Raw genomic sequence first — 20,047 nt, 5'->3', positions numbered from 1 at the left:
GCTTCTGCCAACCTAGCAGTTCAAAAGCACATAAAAAATGCAAGTAGAAAAATAGGGACCCTTTGGTGGGAAGGTAACAGCATTCCGTGTGCCTTTGGCTTTTAGTCATGCTGGCCACATGACCATGGAGACATCTTCGGACAGCACTTGCTCTTCTTTGGCTTTGTAACGGACATGAGCACTGCCCACTAGAGCCGGAAACAGCTAGCACATATGCACAAGGGGAACCTTTACCTACAGTGAACAGTCGATGTGGCTTCTCTTTATGGAATAAAGAGCAATGAGATCTACAGAACCAGGCAAACATCGTTCTCTGTAGCTGGATAGCAGTCTAGTGTCACAATACACCACACCATAACAATCTGCCAAGAATATGCCCCATGCCAGACACCCCCCTCTGCCCTAGAATCTCTTTGTGCATTTCTCAGCTTTCATCCCATCCTGCTTCTTCCTACCATTTTCATGCCAATCTTCATGAGTTTTCCATGCAGCCGTCATGGAAACCATTGTACACATCACAGTCGTCTTATGGTGGTACTGGCTGATCTATCGTATCAGCAGCTGCAAAAGAAGTTAGGTATTGGGATCTGCCCATCCGGATAAGATCCTGCCTCCTATGGTGACATTCAGCTACGTTGTGCTGGTAGAACTTCTATCCCTTCTTTGGTTTCCTGAGTTTCCTGCTCAACTAGTATCCATTCTGTGTCATGATTTGACAGCAGAAGAGAGCACTGATGGCCTGCTGTGGACCTCCCTACTGTGCAGCAACTCCTCCAATGCTTCACCTAGGCCATGTTGGCTGGGAAATCCTGGGAACCAAAACACACATCTGGAAGCTGCCCATGATGGATCAGGTGGAACCAGTTCCATGTCTCGAGCTTTAGTCAGGAGTCAGACTGGTGAAAAGGCCAAAGAAGAGCATCCCTTAGCATGTGTTCCTGTTGCAGCCTCTCTTCATTTAACAGATAATCAGAGTTGGAAGGGACCTTGTCGGTCATCTAGTCCAACCCCCTGCCCAAGCAGGAGGCCCTACACCATTTCTGACAAATGGGAGTCCAGTCTCTTCTTGAAAGTCTCAAGCGATGGCGCTCCCACAACTTCCGAGGGCAAGCTGTTCCATGGGTTGATTGTTCTCACGGTCAGAAATTTCTCTTTATTTCCAGGTTGAATCTCTCCTTGATCAGTTTCCATCCATTATTCCTTGTCTTGGTGCCTTGGAAAATAGCTTGAACCACTCCTCTCTGGAGCAGCCCCTCAAGTATTGGAAGACTGCTATCATGTCTCCCCTGGTCCTTCTCTTCACTTCATGATCCATGGCACTGACAAACCAGACCATGTCCTCTCTCCTATGGAATGGTGGCCCAGTTCCTTGAGGAGAGAAGTGGTGAGACTGTGAGAAGATGGTTCCAAGGAGAAGATCCTCAGGTATGAACGGCAGAGGGATGAGAATGTCCTTCGCTGGTCCTTTGCAAGCACCGCAGCTTTGCTTCCTCTCTCCTTCTGAAAGCCTGTCCAGTGTTGGGACATGGGCCTTCCTTTACCAAGATCAGTTGTAGGCATCACAATGACCTACTCTGAAACTTTCCTTCTACTGGGATTGCTATTTCCGGTTTGTTTTGCTGCAGTTCCTCTTCTCTGCTGCGGATAGGAAATAGCTCCAAAGTCCTAACAAAATGAAAGGCAGAATGTATCACTCATGTCATAAAGCTCTGTATGTCCCTGGCCTGCCTGATAGCTGAGAGTCTCTCCCATCAGCTATCTTTAATACCCAGAGGACAAAATACTTTTTGAGTAACAGGGAAATGATAAGCCAGGATAATTGTGTTGTTTGCTCATGGTGTAGGAAAGGAAAAAACCTTCTGGGATCACATACACGGAGCAGAGGCTTAAAGAGGACATGTGAACACTTTGTTTTGAAATGTGGTCTTTCTTGCAGCTTGCCCATGTTGGGCACGTCGTCTCGAAAGAAGATGTCAGAAGGAGTTGGGGTTCGTGAAGATCTTGGACCTGGAGTCCTGAAGGCCTGTGAAGGCTCTCCAAAAACAACGGTTCCTTTTTGGCTCCTTGGTTCTCTCTTGGTCTGCAGGAGGAGACTCCCTTGGTGCTCCAGGGACGCTGAGCTGCTTCTCCAGCTTCGTGCCACTTCTGTGCTCACAACTCTGAAGCTATGCAGGGGAGGGAGGTCACCCTGCGCCGGGCCCTTCATTTTCTGCCCGCCGTTTCTTCTGGCACCAGCAGATTTCAGTGTCAGGTCTTATCCTCCAATTCATCTGTAGATGTGATAGGGTAGAGGACAGCATTTGTATTGTCAAGTCTGCCAGGCTCGGCTTGGCACCTCACAGGCATCCTTCCATCAAAAGCGAGAAGGGGAGGGGGGAAAGGATAGAAGGGAGATAAAGTTGTGTGTGTACATGGTGGGAAATAGGGAGGGGGAATGACAGGTGGGGGGAAGACCAGAGGTGCTCAGCACCGGTTTGCACCAGGATCCAAGGCCAGGCATCCTGAGAAAGAATGCCGATTATCCCAAAACATCTCAGCGAGTTCTGATTGGCTGAAGATGGACTGGTCACGGTGGGAAGGCTGGGATGAGGGGAAACCTTTCCGTATCTTTTGAGTGCAGAAAATCCAGAGCTAGCTTGAATTTACTGCAGCAGCCAGCATCTTTTTAGTAAAAGGACCTTTCGTTTCAACCTATTGGAATCGAGGGTCTTTCTTCCCCAAGGGATCAAACCGTGGCAGGTCGGACAGGTATTCGCCATTGACTTCAACATGAGCACTCGGACATTTGTTTCCCGATGCAATCTTTTCCAAGGTGGGAAACGAAACCTGAACATTTTGAAGATTATGGGATCTCCTACCAGATTTCAAACAAAATGTTGCAAAATGTATTCTTCCCAGCCGTTAAGGCCGGCCTGAATCTGAAGCCTTGCCACGCCCCCTTGATTGTAGGTGAATCCACCTCACACATAAAATGATTAACACCTTAACTTCTGAGTCTGCAATGAATGGGATTCATGCCGATAGTGGTGGCAGTTAATGAAATGTGCAATTGTGGGTGTCCTTATTTAAATATCAAGCTTGGTGAATTCTCTGGTCCTTGTTCCCAAGGATGCAATTGGTCCAAGGATCTGAACTCAAATGGCCAAGGAGCCCTTCCCGTAAGAGCAATTCATTTCCCAGTTTGTGGCTTGCCATGATGCCTGAATTTCAGATGTTATAATGAGAGCTTAGATGCTATGTTTTCTTCTATCACACTGACAGCTGATTATTGAGCCATTGCTGAGTTCTGCCAATACGTACGAAGAGAGGAATTAGGCAGGACTCAGTTAGCAGGCAGGACTCTACTCTTAGCCCAGCATGACGCTGCTTGATCAAAAGGTTCAGTCCAGCTTCCTGCTGGTCCCTTACATCTCCCCTCCCTCTCTCCCCCACCCCTGCTTCCCTTCCTGAATGCCAAGATCTGTATCAGGTTGTGGCTAATTCTAACCAAGCGATGCTTGATAGCTGGGATTTTCTAGCATAGTCTGAGCCAGAGAATAGATCGTGCCTTATTCTGAGGTAGATGTGAGGTTTTCCTGTATCTATATCGGTGGTGGTATTCTACTGGTTTGGCCCGGTTCAAATGAACCGGTAGTAAAAAATGTTACTATTTGGTCAAACTGATAGTAAAAAAGCAGCTATTGGTTTGGCTGAACTGGTATTTCTTTCTTTCTTTCCTCCTTGAACGATCAGCTGTGCCGGGATCCCCCTCACTGTCTTATTGCTTCGACAGGTGGCTTCTCTGAGGCCCAGGAGGCCATAAAAACAGAGTGCGCAGAGCGGGTGCCTTAAAAAAAAAAGCCACGCCCACCCAATCACATGCCCATGCCCATCTAGTCACGCCCAGTTAGCCATGCCCACAGAACCGGTAGTAAAAATATTTGCATCCCACCCCTGATCTATATATATGAAAGCGAAATACCCCTCACGCATCATCACAAAATCTCCAGAACCGTAATGCTTACAAACTTGCAATTTGGCCCGTAGGTTCCTCTTGGCTTCTAGGGGCTCATTAAGAAAGGATTTTTTCAAAATGACTGTCAGAGCATTTAGAGGATTTCCTATATTATTATTATTATTATTAACACACTCTGATGCTAAGGCGTTCTACTCCCCCTCCCCACTGAAAATCTGTTCCCAATGGAAAACACAAGCAGAGGAGAGGAGTTTCAGTTTCACAGCACCAAGCAGCTTTAGTACGGAACAGTTGAGCTAAGCCACGCCCAGGCTCCTTACTGTCTCCTTCTTGCTCACACAGCAAATATGGTTTCAGTTTCCAAACAGCCCTCAACTCTCTCACACACTGACAGGACGCTAGCCAGATGAATACCGATGGATGCTGGTAGGCAAAGGCAGAATTCCCTCCCCCCTTATTTTCCTCCCCAAAAAGTAAACCCGACCATATAGTCTCGTAGCAAAGTACGGGTACAGAACTAGTATTATATCAAGTTAAAACTCAAATTAATATTTCAGTTAAATCATCGGGATCTTTAGCCCCCAAAGAGAGGCAACTACAAAACTAGGAGGAAGGAAGAGAAGGCTGAAGTACAAGGTCTCCTTGCAACGCCTTTCACCTTCTGTAGCAACTGGGTCCTTGATACCTTTGTCAACCTGAAAAATGATGACGTCAGTTGAAGCCATTCTCTCTCATGCTTACTCCTGCTTCATTTCTTGGTTGCCATTCATGGGACGGGGGGAGGGATGGGGGAACCTAGGGATGTGGTTCCTGAGCTGCTAGTCAAAACATCTACCAGCCAAGGCCTTGTCAACTGACACCTGTCGGAGCTGAGCAGGAACCTGTGCCTGAATTGATTGGCCCATGTGATCTAAAACAGGTCTCCAACGTTGGCACCTTTTAAGACTTGTGGAATTCTGGGAGTTGAAGTCCTTCAGCCTTAAAGTTGTTGCCAAAGTTGGAGACCCTTGTTCTAAGAGGTCAATGTAATCTGCAACTGATGTGGATGATCTACTTGATCGGAGGGGAGCTTTCTAGAAGATTGAATCGGGTTGCTGTTTGGAGACATCTTCAGGATCCTTCACATCAAGAACAAAAAAAGAAAAAAGAAACAAAACAGCTTCCTGCACATGATGATCAATTCCACCATACCCAGTTTCCTCCTGTGCTAGATTTCTACCTACAAGGCTGTTACTTTCTTAGCCTGAAGGGGATTTAACATTCCTCTCCTATAAGATTAAGCTAATGGTGATTACAACTACCCTGTCAGAAATCTTTCCACATATTTAGTCAACTGGGGGCAGAGACAGCTAAGAGTCTGTACTTGGAAAGGAATCTTAGGAAGATGAGCCAAGGCTGGCCCACCACTGACAGAATAAATCCGCCTTCTTAGTCAAAGACAGCCTCCCACAGCCCCGAGCTTTCTTCCTCCCAGGCGCTTCATTCAAGCAAAATGTCTGATTTAATCTCCAGTGTGTTGCAGCAAAAGCATTTTCATCAAGGACTTTAAGGGTGCACTGATTCCAGAATCTTCCCAAATTATCTGTCTGTCTATCTATCTATCTATCTATCATCTATCTATCTATCTATCTATCTATCTATCTATCTATCTATCTATCTATCTATCTATCTATCTTCTCTCTCTCTCTCTCTCTCTCTCTCTCTCTCTCTCTCTATCTATCTATCTATCTATCTATCTATCTATCTATCTATCTATCTATCTATCTATCTATCATCTCTCTATATCTATCTATCTATCTATCTATCTATCTATCTATCTATCTATCTATCATCTCTTCTGTCTATCATCTCTATCTATCTATCTATCTATCTATCTATCTATCTATCTATCTATCATCTATCATCTATCTATATCTATCTATCTATCTATCTATCTATCTATCATCTATCTATCTATCTATCTATCTATCTATCTATCTATCTATCTATCTATCTATCTATCTATCTATCTATCTATGTCTATCTATCTATCTAACCCTGCATATCTCTCTCTCTCTCTATCTGCATATCTATCTATCATCTATCTATCTATCTATCTATCTATCTATCTATCTATCTATCTATCTATCTATCATCTCTCTCTCTCTATCAATCTATCTATCTATCTATCTATCTATCTATCTATCTATCTATCATCTATCATCTATCATCTATCTATATCTATCTATCTATCTATCTATCTATCTCTCTCTATCATCTATCTATCTATCTATCTATCTATCTATCTATCTATCTATCTCTATCTCTATCTATCTATCTATCTATCTATCTATCTATCTATCTATCTATCTATCTATCTATCTATCTCTATCTATCTATCTATCTATCTATCTATCTATCTATCTATCTATCTATCTATCTATCTATCATCTATCTATCTATCTCTTAGTGAATAATCAGTATTCATCTTGTTATTAACCAAATCTGGCTTCCCTAATTCATGTTGCTTGTTGGAAACCTGCTAGTAAGGTTGCAGTTGGTGAGGACTTGACTCTAAGATGCTGCAACATGCCAGTTGCCCGGTGTCTGAATTTTGGTTATGTGATTGTGGGAATACTGTAATAGTCAGAAGTGCGAGGACTGATTGCAAGTCAGCTTTTTCAGTGCTGTTTAACTTTGAATAGTCACTACAAGTGGTTGTAAGTACAAATGGTTGTAAGTGGAAATGGTTACAGGAACTGGGTATGACTAGACTGGAGAAAAGAAGGACCAGAGGTGACATGATAGCAATGTTACAATATTTGAGGGGCTGCTCCAAAAAAGAGGGGGGTCAACTTAATTTCCAAAGCACCAGAAAGCAAGACAAGAAACAATGGATGGAAACTAATCTTGAGAGTAGCAACCTGGAACTAAAGAGAAACTTCCTAACAGTGAGGACAATTCACCAGTGGAACAGCTTGCCACTGAAGTTGTGGGTGCTCCATCATTGGAGATTTTTCAGAGACTGGACAGCCACTTATCTGAAATGGTAAAGGGCTGTGAGGGTGAACTTATAGCACGCATACCACAGGTGGCACGCAGAGCCATTTGCGCGGGCATGCGAGCCCCAACCAAACTTACCTGCACGGCACACGTGCATGCCTCCCAGCTGATTTTTGGCCCATTTGAGGCCCTTTTTTTTGCCTCTTAGAGGCTCGAGGGAAGCCTCTGCAGCCTTTGGAGGCCGAAAAACAGGCCCGTTTTGTCACTTCCTGTATTTCGGGAATTACCAGAAGTGACAAAATGGGCCTATTTTACGGCCTCCAAAGGCTGCAGAGGCTTCCCTCGAGCCTCTGGGAGGCTGAAAAAGGCCTCAAACAGGCCGAAAATCATCTGGGAGGCACGCAGTGCAGGTAAGGGGGCAGTGGGGGGAACCGTGTGCGCAAGCGCAGGGGATGTGGGGAGACCACGCACATTGCCTTTCAGCACAGGAGCCCCAAAAGGTTAGCCACCACTGGTATAGGGTCTCCTGCTTGAGCAGGGGGCTGGACTAGGAGACCTCAAGGTTCCCTTCCTGCTCTGATTCTGATGTTCTGTATATTCATACAGGTATGTTCACACACACATATGTAGACACACCCTTTCTTTTCATTTTTTAAAATATTTTAAATATTTTTTCACACTATTTGAAGGAACACATTCCAAACTTCATATCCGTCCATAAAGCTTTAAATACAGTTATTCCAAGGCCAATAACAGGATTATAAAACACCGAGGAAAAAGTGTGTTTGTGGATAGGAGATTCTCTTCTCAGAGGAACAGAATCAACAGTTTGGAGGCTGGACAAGATATCAAGGGAGTCATGCTGTCTCCAAGGAGCAAAGATCAAAGGTGCGACTGAGGCTTACTAAAATAATTCACCCCTCAATTATTATCCCTTTCTCCTCTTTCATGTGGGGACAAACAATACAACAAAGAGCCTGAAAACAATATCAAGAGATTATAAGTAGCTACGCATGAAAGGCTGCAACTGGGCTTTCTTGATTTTTTTTCTTTTGAAGACGTTTTGCTTCTCATCCAAGAAGCTTCTTCAGCTCTGACTGGATGGTGGAAGATGGAAGGATGGATATTCCTTGCCAGGCAGCTGGTCATTTGCATCCTTTGAGAGGGTCATTGAAGCACTTGGAGGTTAATCTGTGTCCTCAGGGTCACCTGAACAGTGCAAATGGTTCCTCCTAGGCAAGAAAGATTGATGGTGTTTTCATCTGTACTTCCAAGGAAGATCAACATCCAATGAAGAGAATGGAAGATTTTAGAAGTCATCCGCTGGCTTAAGGGATCGTGGTATCATCAAGAGAACTTTGGACTTCCAGACCACGATTTACATTACTTTCATGAAGGACTTTTGGCAGCAGATGGGCTAAAAGAACTGGAAAGAACGTGTTTGGAAAACAACTGGCTTGGCATATGTGAAGGGCTTTAAACTAAAATTGGAAGACTGGGGGAGACGATCTTTAGGACCAATCCCACGCATAAACCTAAAGTCCACTTGCAATCAAGGGGTGAGAAGGAAGGGGAACTCAGGTACAAAAGAGGGGTGTGGGAAGCAAACACAGGATCAATCAAAGAGGAACCAGATGCCAATTCACTAATGCTCAAAGTATGAGGAACAAACTGGGAAAACTTGAAGTCCCAGTATAGGAGGGCAGGTATGACAGGGTTGCCCTTTGTCAAACACAACCCTGATGTGGCCCTCAATGAAATCAAGTTTGACGTCCATGTTCTAGCAGGATTTAAACTGTTCAAAAGAAACACACCTAACAAAAGAGGAAGTGGAGATACATTACATGTAAGAACTGTTTCTACAGAAATGCACAAAACTAAGGATAACAGATAATCAGAACTGGAAAGGACCTTGTAGGTCATCTAGTCCACCCCCCACACCCAAGCGGGAGACCCTACACCATTTCTGACAGAGGGTAGTCCAGTCTCTTCTTGAAAGCTTCCAGTGATGAAGCTCCCACAACTTCTGAAGGCAACTTCTGTTCCATGGGTTGATTGTTCTCATTGTATGAAAATTTATCCTTATTTCCAGGTTAAATCTCTCCTTGATCAGTTTCCATTATTCCTTGTTGGCCTTCGGGGGCTTTAGAAAATAGCTTGACCCCCTTCCTCCTCTCTATGGCAGCCCTTCCAATATTGGAAGATTTCTATCATGTCTCCCCTGGTCCTTCTCTTCACTAGCCCGACCCAGGAACCGTTCTTCATATGTTTTAGTCTCCAGTCCCCTAATCATCCTGCTTGCTCTTCTCTGTACTTTTTCTAGAGTCTCAACATCTTTTAAATGTTGAGATAAAAATCTTCTTGAGTGCATATGGGTTTATATAAAAGGGACAAGGAATGATATTGCCATACTATAAGCCAAACAACCAACCAACCAGAGGAACTAGATGAACTGTTTGCTAATTGGTTAATTAAAGTGGGCAGAAAGTGTGCTACAGTAGTAATGGGGGACTTTCACTGTCCTGGCATCAACTGGGAGACAAAGGAGGTGATAGTTAGCAGGGAGAAAGCGGAGCTGCTTAATTCATTCTTTGCATCTGTCTTTATGCAAAAGGAAAAAAATAGTCCAATCTATCAAAAGCAATGCTGTAGAAGGCAGAATAGAAATACAAGCCAAAATAGGCAAGAAACTGGTAAGAGAATACCTATCCACTCTAGATGAGTTCAAATCACCAGGAGGAGAAGGATTGCAGCCCGGGGCTCTGAAGAAGCTGGCAAGCATGATCACAGAACCACTGAACAAAATATTTCAAAGATACTAGAGCACCAGGGAGCTACCAGAAGACTAGAAATGAGTTGATGTGGTTTCAATCTACAAAAAAGAAAGAAAAAAGAAAAAATGGATCCAAGAAACTACAGACCAATTGATGTCAGGCTCATCAATACCTGGATAGATCCCAGAAAAGATAATCAAGCATTTGTGACAATCAAGCACCCAGAAACAAATAAGATAAGTAATAGAAGCAGCACATGCTTGTTAAAAACAGGTCATGCCAGACAAACCTTACTGCCTTCTTTGACAAAGTGACTAAATTAGTGGAGCATCAAAATGCAGTGGACATAGTATACCTGGACTTCACTAAGGCATTTGACAAAGTAGACCACAGCCTATTTCTTGCTAAGGTAGAACAATGTGGAATAGATAGCATTACCACTAGATCAATTTGCAGTTGCCTGACCAACCACAGTCAGTGTGTAGTCCTCAATGGAGCTACATCTACATAGAGGGAGCAGGCAATGGGATACCTCAGGCCTTGGGGCCAGTGCTCTTCAACATTTTTATAAATGACCTAGATGAGGGGATTGAAGGAGTGCTCATCAAATTTTCAGACAATACAAAGCAAGGGGAAATTGCCAAAACTTTGGAAGATAGACTCAAGATTCAGAAGGAACTCGACAGACTTGAACACTGGGCCTATCCAACAAAATGCAGTATCTGCACTTAGGCAGGAAAAATCAAATGCCTAGGTCTAGAATAGGGGGTATCTGGCTCAGCAGTAATAACTGTGAGAGGGATCTAGGAGTTCTAGTGAACAGCCATTTAAATATGAGCCAACCTGTGTGCTACAGCTGCCAAAAAAGCCAATACAATCCTAGCCTGCATCAACAGAGAAATAGCATCAAGATCACAGGAAGTGAAACTACCGCTTTATATTTTTGTACTGTTGAGATCACAGTTGGAATACTACATCCAGTTCTGATCACCACAATTTTAAAAAAAAAATGCTGAGGCCCTAAAAAGAATTCAGAGAACAGCAGAAATAATAAGGGTTCCGAAGGCTAAATCATGAACAGTTAAGTGAACTTGTATGTTTAACCTAATGAAGAGAAGGGTTGGGGTGACATGATAGCTGTCCTCCAATACTTGAAGGGCTGCCCTAAGGAAGAGAGCATCGATTTATTCTCCATAACACCTGAGGGCAGGGCAGGAAGCTTTTAAAAGAGTGGTCCTACCTGGAACTAAGGAGAAATTTCCTGACAGGGAGAACAACTAATCAGTGGAATGGCTTGCCATCACTGGAGGCTTTTGAGAAAATTTTGGACAATCAATTGTCTGGAATGCTATAGGCCAGAATCTATTTTTCTGCTCCGGCTAATTTATAAAACATAAATCTGCGTTCAATTGCCCAGTAAACTTTATGAAAAAAGCCTACTACTTTATGGTCAAATCTTCTCTCTTTATTTTCTATCTTTCTTTTGTGGTTGTGTTAAATTGCAAATAGATGCTGATATTCTCTCAGTCGAATGTATTACAAAATTCATACATTCAATAACAATAGAACCAATGCATACCAACAGGTAAAACCAGCAAACACTATTGAAGTTAATTACAAAGTGCAGCTATTTTGGAAGGACCTAAAGACGATGCCATGTAAGGACACAGAACCGAGAAGCAGTCAGTTTTCTGAACTCTGATTTTGGCAGAATCTTGTGTCTCCCTTCTCCCAAGTAGTCCCATTCGAAGTTTTCCTCCTCAAGATCATTCTGGCTCTTATCTCAGCCAATCGATTTGCAAAGAAACTTCATTGCCTCGCGACGCTACTCAGGCTATTGACAATCCTGGGTTTTACACAAACAACATGCTTTACTTGTTGACCGAATCAGTTCGTTTCCTGGGTTGCACAAGATAGAATAGAATAGAGTTGGAAGGGACCTTGGAGGTCTTCTAGTCCAGCCCCCTGCTCAAGCAGGAGAACCTATACCATTTTAGATAAGTGACTGTCTCAACTCTTCTTAAAAACCTCCAGTGATGGAGTGCCCATGATTTCTGAAGGCAAGCTGTTCCACTGGTTAATTGTCCTCCCTGTTAGGAAATTCCTCCTTAATTCTAGGTTGCCTCTCTCCTTGATTAGTTTCCATCCATTGTTTCTTGTCCTGCCTTCAGGTGCGTTGGAGAATAATATGACCCCCTCCTCTTTGTGGCAGCCCCTCAAATACTGGAAGACTGCTATCATGTCACCCCAATTCTTCTTTTCTTTAGACTAGCCAAATCCTGCAGCCGTTCTTCATATGTTTTACTCTCCAGGCCTTTGATCATCTTAGTTGAATATCATGAATCATAACCTAACAAGCTGGCTGGATTTGCCGTCTCCTAAGCGGAAGAAAAGACAAGAATTATAGTGACATCCTTCTATGTGAATGCAGCTGACAAAGCAGGTGATCTCTGGCCCAGCCTGGGTATTGCTTCTTTGGGCCTCCGGTTTCCCCTGTTCTCAGCCCCCCAATGGTCTATTCTGCTCGAGATGCCTCCGATTCTTCCAAGAGACCCCCCACTTCTCTTCGGGAGACAGACTGGGCAAGAGAGGTTCATTTGACAAGAGCAGATTTGAAGAAATTCAGAAGGAATTCAGCTCAAATAATGGAATAATAAAATAATAATAATAATAATAAAGGAACAATGGATGGAAACTGAACAAGGAGATATTCAACCTGGAAATAAGAAGGAATTTTCTGACAGGGAGAACCATCAACCAATGGAACAGAAGTTGGAAGTTTGGAAGTTGTGGGAGCTTCATCCCTGGAAACTTTCAAGAAGAGACTATGGATTGCCACCTGTCAGAAATGGTGTAGGGTCTCCTGCTTGGGTGGGTGGGGAGGTTGGACCAGATGATCTGCAAGTTCCCTTCCAACTCTGTTAATCTGTTAATCAAATATTATTTTTCAAATAATGGTCTCGAAAACAGAACATTACTTTAGAGACAGCTCGATCTAATAGTGAAGGTGCCAGTCTAGAACCTGGGAGACGGTGCGTTCTAGACCCACCTTAGACATGAAAACTGGCTGGGTGCCTTTGGGCAAGTCTCTCTCTCTCAGCCCAACCCCCTTACAGGGTTGCTGTTGTGGGGGAAAGTGGAGGAAGGAGTATTAGATATGTTAACCACCTTGAGTTATTTATAAAAACAATAAGGAATAAATAAATAAAACAAACAGGTTGCCTTTCCATCCACAGGGAGCCAGAGCCTTCATATGGCTCCATGGAACTGCTGGAGCCCATCTTGGGAACACCATGCTTTAGGGCAGAGTTGGGGAACGATGGCGCCTTTATGACTTGTGGACTTCAATTCCCAGAATTCCTGAGCCAAATTATAGAGACAGCAGCAACAGGGCCCATGGCTTAGGGATATCGCATAATCACTTCCAGCGTGTAGTGGAACCCCGGGGCATAATATTCCCAGGTGATACTCTTCTTACTATGCCTGACTCTCACAGCCAGCAATTGTTCACAGACCTCTGCAGAACAGCAGCGGTATGTTGTAGTTGACGCAACCTCATTGGGGAAAAGTCTGCAGCCCTTCCTATCACCCATTTTAGGAATGAGCAGGGGCAAATGCCAGCTGTAGGAGGCTGCACCTCCACCTGGGAGGCTCTGGGTGCCAGCCCCAGCCAGCTTGTTTACGGAAGCTCAGGTGAGCCGTGCAAAATTCTGGCCAGCTCCCAGCTCCCCCTCGCTCTCTTCCTTCCACCAGTACCGCTTGCCCTGCTTTCTTCATTTCGCTGGAGGCAAACATGGCTTTCCAAGGATTGGATCAGTGAACAGGCCACGAAACAAGCTGGATTCAGAGGCAGAGAACAAGGGGAGGGGGCGCCACATCTTCTCATGACAGCCCCTTGCTTCAGCCCCCTGCCCTGTGGGCAACTGGCCTTTGCACTCCAGCCCCTGTCCTCGCCTGCCTTTTCTAGCTGTTGGCTTGGCAAAAATCCTTGTCCAGAGCACAGCTTCAGAGGAGACCTCAAAAGTCAGCAATCGTGTTACAGCCTACAATAGAAGAAGCACCACCCAGCAAGCCCAAGGCTGGGCCAACATCCTTGTCTGCAGAGCCTGGCTGGGATGCCAACGGCCTGCAATGCCCCCTTTGAGGCAGCTGCCTGGTCCTTAACAGAGACCCCCGATAGACCAATGGGGCAGGGAAACCTTGTGGTGGGACTGAGGGTACTTGCCCGCCCTGCCCATCTCCTTCGGGCCTTCGGGCCGGTCAGTGAGGGAGGCTGGGGCAGACTCTGACTTGGGGCTCCATTTAGGGAGAGCTGCCAGACCTGAGACGGAAACATTGGCCGCTGCTCTGGAGAACGTTTGAAAGTGGTTCCTAAATATCAAGACTGAACCGGGGAGGGAAATGTGGGAAGAGACGAATCCCCTTTCATTAGATTCAGTTTTAATTAAGAACATGTGCAAAACATTCTTGTTAGTCTCCTGCCAACCTTTGGGCAAGGAGAAAGGAGACAACTAAGAGAGCCAGGTTGGTCTCGTGGTGAAGCTGCTGGCCTCAAATGTAGGAAGTGTTGAGTTCTAGTCCTGCCTCAGGCATGAAAGTCGACTCAGGGACTTTGGGCCGGTCACTCTCTTTCAGGCCAACCAACCTCACAGGGTTGTTGTTGTTGGGAAAAATAAGAGGAGGAAGGAGTATTAGGTATGTTCACCACCTTGAGTTACTTATAAAGCGATAAAGACAGGGTAAAAATCAACCGATCGATCAATTAGATCCAAAGCTGCCCTGTGTTAAGGCACTGATCTGATTTCCTCTGGAGGCTCCTATCTACTTCCCTGGGAAGCCTCATCGGACTGCAAATCGGCAGGTATTCGCCAGTCAACAGCAAAGGTGGGTTTTCCTGCCTCTCCTTCCCAGTATTTCCTAGCGGCTCAGATTTCTGCCCCTCCCTCCAACCTGGTAGTTCCACTGTTCCTTGTTCTCCTCTCAGTAAATTTAAGCCCTGAATCTCCCTCCCTCCCTCTTGGCAGGGCTGGGCTCTTAGGAAACAGCCTAGGCATAATTGCCCACGACCCCATTCATAGCTTGGAAACAGAATTCCCACTGCAGAGAGCTCTCCAGCACCCCAAATTCCACCCGAGCATCTGCTTCCCCTCCTGGTTTCTTCCACAGAGTCCTCCCCTCTTCCTGCTCTTCCCCTGCTCCTTACGAAGGACCAGCCCTGTCTCCATCCACCCGAATGCGAGAAGACATTTGTTTCCAGCCATAAGCAAGTACCGATCAACAGCTGGCTTCCCAAATGACACGGTCTCTGAGCATATCTGCAGTCTGCCCATAAAGTCATTCAAGCCACATGCACAAACAAGGCTCTTTTCGGCCCCGTCTCCCCTCCCTTGCAAGCAGAGAAGCCTTTCCCTGGACCAGGATTATTCCTCACTGCAAAGTGCACAACATGGAGACTGGGGAAACAGCCGGAAGCCCCTGGCAGCCAAGACAGAGGCCATCTCTGTGCTCCAAGAAATAGTAGCCCTTGGAAGCAGGGAAAACTTCCCACCCCACTGCCTGACCCGTCTCAGCCACTGCTCAGCATGGGGCCTCGGCTTTGGATTCAGGCCACAGAGAGGCCTCCTCCCTCCCGCCTCTTGCCAAATGAGACCCAAGACTGAGTTAGAGCTGGTGCAGCAGGTGCGACTGATGCAAAGCCAAGGCTTAAGGTAGAAAGAGGTGTACTGGGGATCTTACGACGACTACGGTGCAGTGAGGTGTAGGGCTTGCAATAACAAATGTTGTTTGTAAGCAGGTGTGAAAAACGCAGCTGCACCCAAGGGATCAGTAAAGATCCACTTCTATTCCAAAGCATGAAAAGGGGAGAGAAACTAAGAAACACACTTATACCCCGCCGAGTCTAGTTGGAGAATGCTCAAGATTTTGCAACTCAAACTTCAGCCAGACCTGAAATTGAAAATGGCCAGATGTTCGAGCCCTGTTCAGAAGGGAGAGGGGCACCTGAGGCCCCATAGCTAAAGCTGTGGGGTCCTGGGGATGGCAAGGGACTCGTTGCCCAGGAAGCAACAGTTAGAATGAAGGACAGAATAACCAAAAGGTCCCAAGTGGGAGAAAGGGTGTGCCTCGGCTGCACATAAGCAGAATAGAGAAATGTTGGCCTGGAAGCAATCGAAGTTATTTCTTGTTGTGAGAGACCACAACAATCACAGATAGGCTGAGGACAAGCAGAGAGAAAAAGGATGTGTGTGGTTTTTTTGTTTTTGTTTTGCAGATGAAGAGAGCGCAAAAGCCAGACTTTCCTGCTCAACATTCGTAGGGGAGGGGAGCATTATGTCAACTCAAAACAGAGGAATCATAACACACTTTGTCTTTCCAGGCACACAAATGTATTGTGATGCTGACTGTAGCACTGATAGAGAGACAGCTGCTGTTTGTGAGAAAAATTACGATGGATCTAGATCAAATATGGAACTGCAGAGACACCACACTGTCAATATATTGCCAGGGCTCTAGTTTCCCCTGTTGCAACATATGGCTCTGTAGCTGGGTCACGAGAAAAGCCAAACAAAGGAAGCCGATCCTTTGAACTGTGGTTCTGGAGAGAATAGTCAGGAATTATGTTGGATCTCCAGAAGGACAAGCAAGTCAATACCAGATGGCGAAGTGAAATCTCACTGCTCACCAGAAGAATGAATAACGACGCTAAAGCTGAAATATTTGGGCATCACGTGTTGAAGGCGAGAATCCCAAAAGGCTGCGGTGCTTAGAAAAATGGAAGAGGCCAAATGAAGAGACCAGGGAGCTGATATTATGACCGGTGGTGGGAGCAGGAGCTTTCAAGAACTCTTAAGAAGTGGTTATGGATGGACAGTCTTGAAGAAATGATGCTCATCGAGTCACAAAGACTTGGAAGCAATCAAATGCCTGAACTACCCAAAAACTCCACCTACCCCAAAGAGAGCAGGTGGGGCAGGTGGGGTGTGTGTGTGTGAGAAGCAGCTGAACACGATGTGGGACCCAGGTGAAGTAGACAGGATCTATTAAGGACTCTGTTGAGAAAGAAAGCGACAAGTGGAATTGCCTCCTAACTCCATGGTGAGCCATTCTTATTCTTCGTGTGCTGCATCTCTAAAGCAGGTTTGATATTCAGCTGGTTCTCTAAAGCTGCCCATGGACTTTCATGCTTTGGCAAGTCATGAGGGACTGTCAGTCCCCCTCCCCAGCTAGCCCCCTACGGTGCTTCCTTCGCTGACTGTGGTCTGAGTGCCACCCCCTCCCCAAACATTCCTTTCTTGGAACAAGAGCCACTTGTGAAAGATGGCGGGAAGCTTTCTTTTCACGGGAAACAGAGACCTCTGAATGCTGTGGTGTTGGTCCATGGGAGGGGGCTGCCTCCATAAGAGCCCACGGGAAGGAGCAGCCCTCTTCTCCCACCTTGATTCCTGCTGCAGTTCCTGAGGTGTGTGTGGGTCTAGATGCATCCCTTCCTCTGTCTGGGGGGTTGGAAGACCAGTGGACAGAGGCAGGACTGCTTCCCAGAGGGGGATGTACACACGCAGGCAGGCACACACACATTGTACACACGCCTGGACAAACACGTTTCAAGGCTCAGCTTTGGGGAAGCTGGGGCTGCCTGGCTCGCAACAGACTTCCTTCCGAGGAACCCTGACACAAAAGACTGCAACCCGCTGTGCCAGGGGCTTCAGACGGAGGCACCAACCGGCCAAGTGGGGACTTGCTTCAGACCTGCAGACCTGCTGCTCCACCTCTTCACGCACTCTGCCTGTTGTCTGTCTTTGTGTGTGTGTGTGTGTGTGTGTGTGTGGTGCGTGTGTGTGTGTGTGTAGTGTTAGGACTGTGAGATTTCAAGTGGGTAACATGCAGAGAAAGGAACCTCTGGCTTTCCTTTAGGAGACGCCTATGGGGAGGAAGGATGGGAGGAAGGACCTCTAGCTCACTGCATTTGCTCCTCTGTGACTCCTTGCCGCAGCAGACCGGCGCCAAGGAGGAGCTACCCAGGAGCCAGGAGCCAAGTGGCCCCCGGGCGTCCGCAGTCCGCCCTCCCCGCGGCTGCAGAAGCTGCAAGCGCCCACCAGGCCAGCCTTGTCCGCACCCCGACAGGCAGCCTCCTTCGCGTGGCTTCGGGCTAATTTCGGCCGGACACGCGCGCAGGGGCAACAGGTGCAGCCCGGCCTGGAGCGCCCTCTCCGCTCCTGGCTCCGCCGGGGGGGTGCCGCCCGGCGGGACCGCCTCGCGCGGCGGCCGGAGCAGGTCAGGAGGCGGCCTGTCCCGCCCGGCGCCACCCACCGCCAGCCGAGCCAGGGCCGCCCGCATGCCTACCTTCCAGGCAGCAGGTCCGCCACAAGCCCGAGTGCGTCAGGACTTCCTCGTTCTTCCGGCTGGTGTCGTTGTCGCTGCTGGACTTGGTCCTGCAGACGCCGCGGGAGTAGAGCCAGTAGTCGGTGCCCACCGCGATGGTCATGAGGCTGAAGGCGGCGAAGGCGCCCAGGGTGGTGATCAGCATCTGGACGCCGCGCTCACACATCCTCATCGCCGCGCATGGCCCCGCGGGCGGGCGGGCGGGCAGCGCGCCAGCCGGCCGGCCGAGCCAGGCTGCGCTCAGCCCCGAGCAGGCGCCGCGCCGGCGAGCCGCGGCCCCGCTGCGGACTCCCTGCCCGCCCGGCCCCGCTGGGACGGGGCGCGCGGCTGAGGAGCAGCCCGGCGCCGGAGTCCCATCCCCGGGCGCGCTCGGCGGCGGGAGGGAAGGCGAGGGCTCCGGCGAGCGCGGCGCGCGGTCTGCGTGTGCCGGAGCCAGCGCCAGCCCGCCCGAGCAGCAGGCGGCGAGGGGAGGCGGCGGCGGCGGCGGCGGCGGCGGCGGCGCGGCTGGCGGGAGGAGGGAGGCAGGAAGCCCGTCACGGCAGCAGCGCCTCCCGCGCCAGCAGCCGGCCGGCCCCGGGAGCCCTGCGCAGGCGGCAGGCGGGGAGCGCTCCCGGCCGGAGGGTGCTGAAGCGGACAGCTCCCGCCCGGCCCCGCCTGGAGCCGCCGCCCCGCCCCTGCCGCCCCTCCCCTCCGCCGCCCCGCCCCGCCCCGCCTTTACCGCTGGGGAAGGGGCGCCGGGGGCTGGAAACGGGCAGGGAAAGACCCGGCGGCGCAGAAGCCCCCGGAGGGAGGCTGCTGATCCCCCCGGGACGTTCTCGCCAGGAGCCCAACCCGCGCCATCCCTTCCCCGGCTCCAAAGCTGGATCCATCCCTTGAGGCTGGTGTCGCTATCTGCCAATAAGCCCGAACACTCCCTGCGCGGCTTTGGTGGGTCGGGAGGGGGCTTAACCAACAGGTAAAGGGCCGGTGGCCCCTTGGGGCAGAGACGCCCACGGGCTGGAAAAGCGGAGGGCAGCCCCGGCTAGAGAGGATTCAGCCAAGGCTGCTGCAGCGAGCAGAAGCCCCCAAACTGAAACGGAGCAGGATGGAGTGGAGACGCTGCTCCAGGGGCTCCTTGTCCCACCTGCGTCCCTAGGAAGAACCATCAAGTGATGGAAAACCAGCCCGGGGTGGGGCTGCAGAGTCACAACGTCCCCCCGCCAGCCTGTCCTTTCCCTGGGTCAAGATTTGTGCGGTTGTTGATTATAGGGAGGTGAAGGAAGGGATTGGCACACGTGTTTAGCAGCAGCACTTCCCCATATTGTTTCCCAGCTCCCCCAGTTATTTCTGCCCTGCCAAGCCCCGGAGGAAACCAGTTGCCCAACGCAGCGAGAGGCAGGCGGGGGCAGGTCTGCCTTTAAAAGTCCAGGTTTCTGGAGCCAGGAAGAGCCAAGCATGCAGAACAGGAGCTGAGCTCCTCAGGCCGAGGGCTTTTCCATGAAAGAGGAATCCAACAAAAGGCTCAAACGGTGAGATAAAAAGTCTTGTGCATCTCTAGGAGAAAAGAAAAGGAGATTTCAGCGGAAGAAAGGGATTCCTGAAACGCCAAGACCTCCGTGGGCAAGAGGACCAAGGGCTCCCAACCCCAGTGGTCAATTCCTGCTATGGACAGTCATTGGAGGCTTGGCTCCCTGGAACACATTCTGATATTTGGATTTTATTGTCTGTCTTAGCACTAGATGCACCCCAAGGCTCTGGCAGTAGAATCAATCCCACCAAGGAGATCTTAGCAGCTCAGATGAGGGAGCTGGAGGCTAAATTTAGGGGGCTGGAGATTAAAACACACAAAGAAATTGGGTATCTCTCAAATGAAAAGAAGTGTCCCAGCTTCTGCCAACCTAGCAGTTTGAAAGCATGTAAAAATGCAAGTAACACCCCGCCGGAAGTCTTAGTTTTACATAAAATACTGGAAAGTGCG

At 48.2% G+C, this 20,047-nt stretch overlaps 1 protein-coding gene across 1 annotated transcript in view; it reads right to left on the bottom strand.

Moving 5' to 3' along the window:
- The window catches only part of CACNG3 (calcium voltage-gated channel auxiliary subunit gamma 3), a 78,681-nt gene extending 60,035 nt beyond the window's left edge, over window positions 1–18,646 (bottom strand). Inside the window, exon 1 of the mRNA XM_026684388.2 lies at window positions 18,052–18,646. Coding sequence (XP_026540173.1) covers window positions 18,052–18,262 — 211 coding nt within the window. The 5' untranslated portion in view covers window positions 18,263–18,646. The remainder of the gene's footprint in view (window positions 1–18,051) is intronic.
- Window positions 18,647–20,047: the final 1,401 nt, after the last annotated feature.

Source organism: Notechis scutatus, chromosome 12 (genome assembly GCF_049901735.1).
Source record: "Notechis scutatus isolate UNSWTSFEM ecotype Mainland chromosome 12, rNotScu1.2, whole genome shotgun sequence".
NCBI lineage: Eukaryota > Metazoa > Chordata > Lepidosauria > Squamata > Elapidae > Notechis > Notechis scutatus.
Note: the sequence above shows the minus strand (reverse complement) of the source record. Positions and strands in the feature narration are given on the sequence as shown.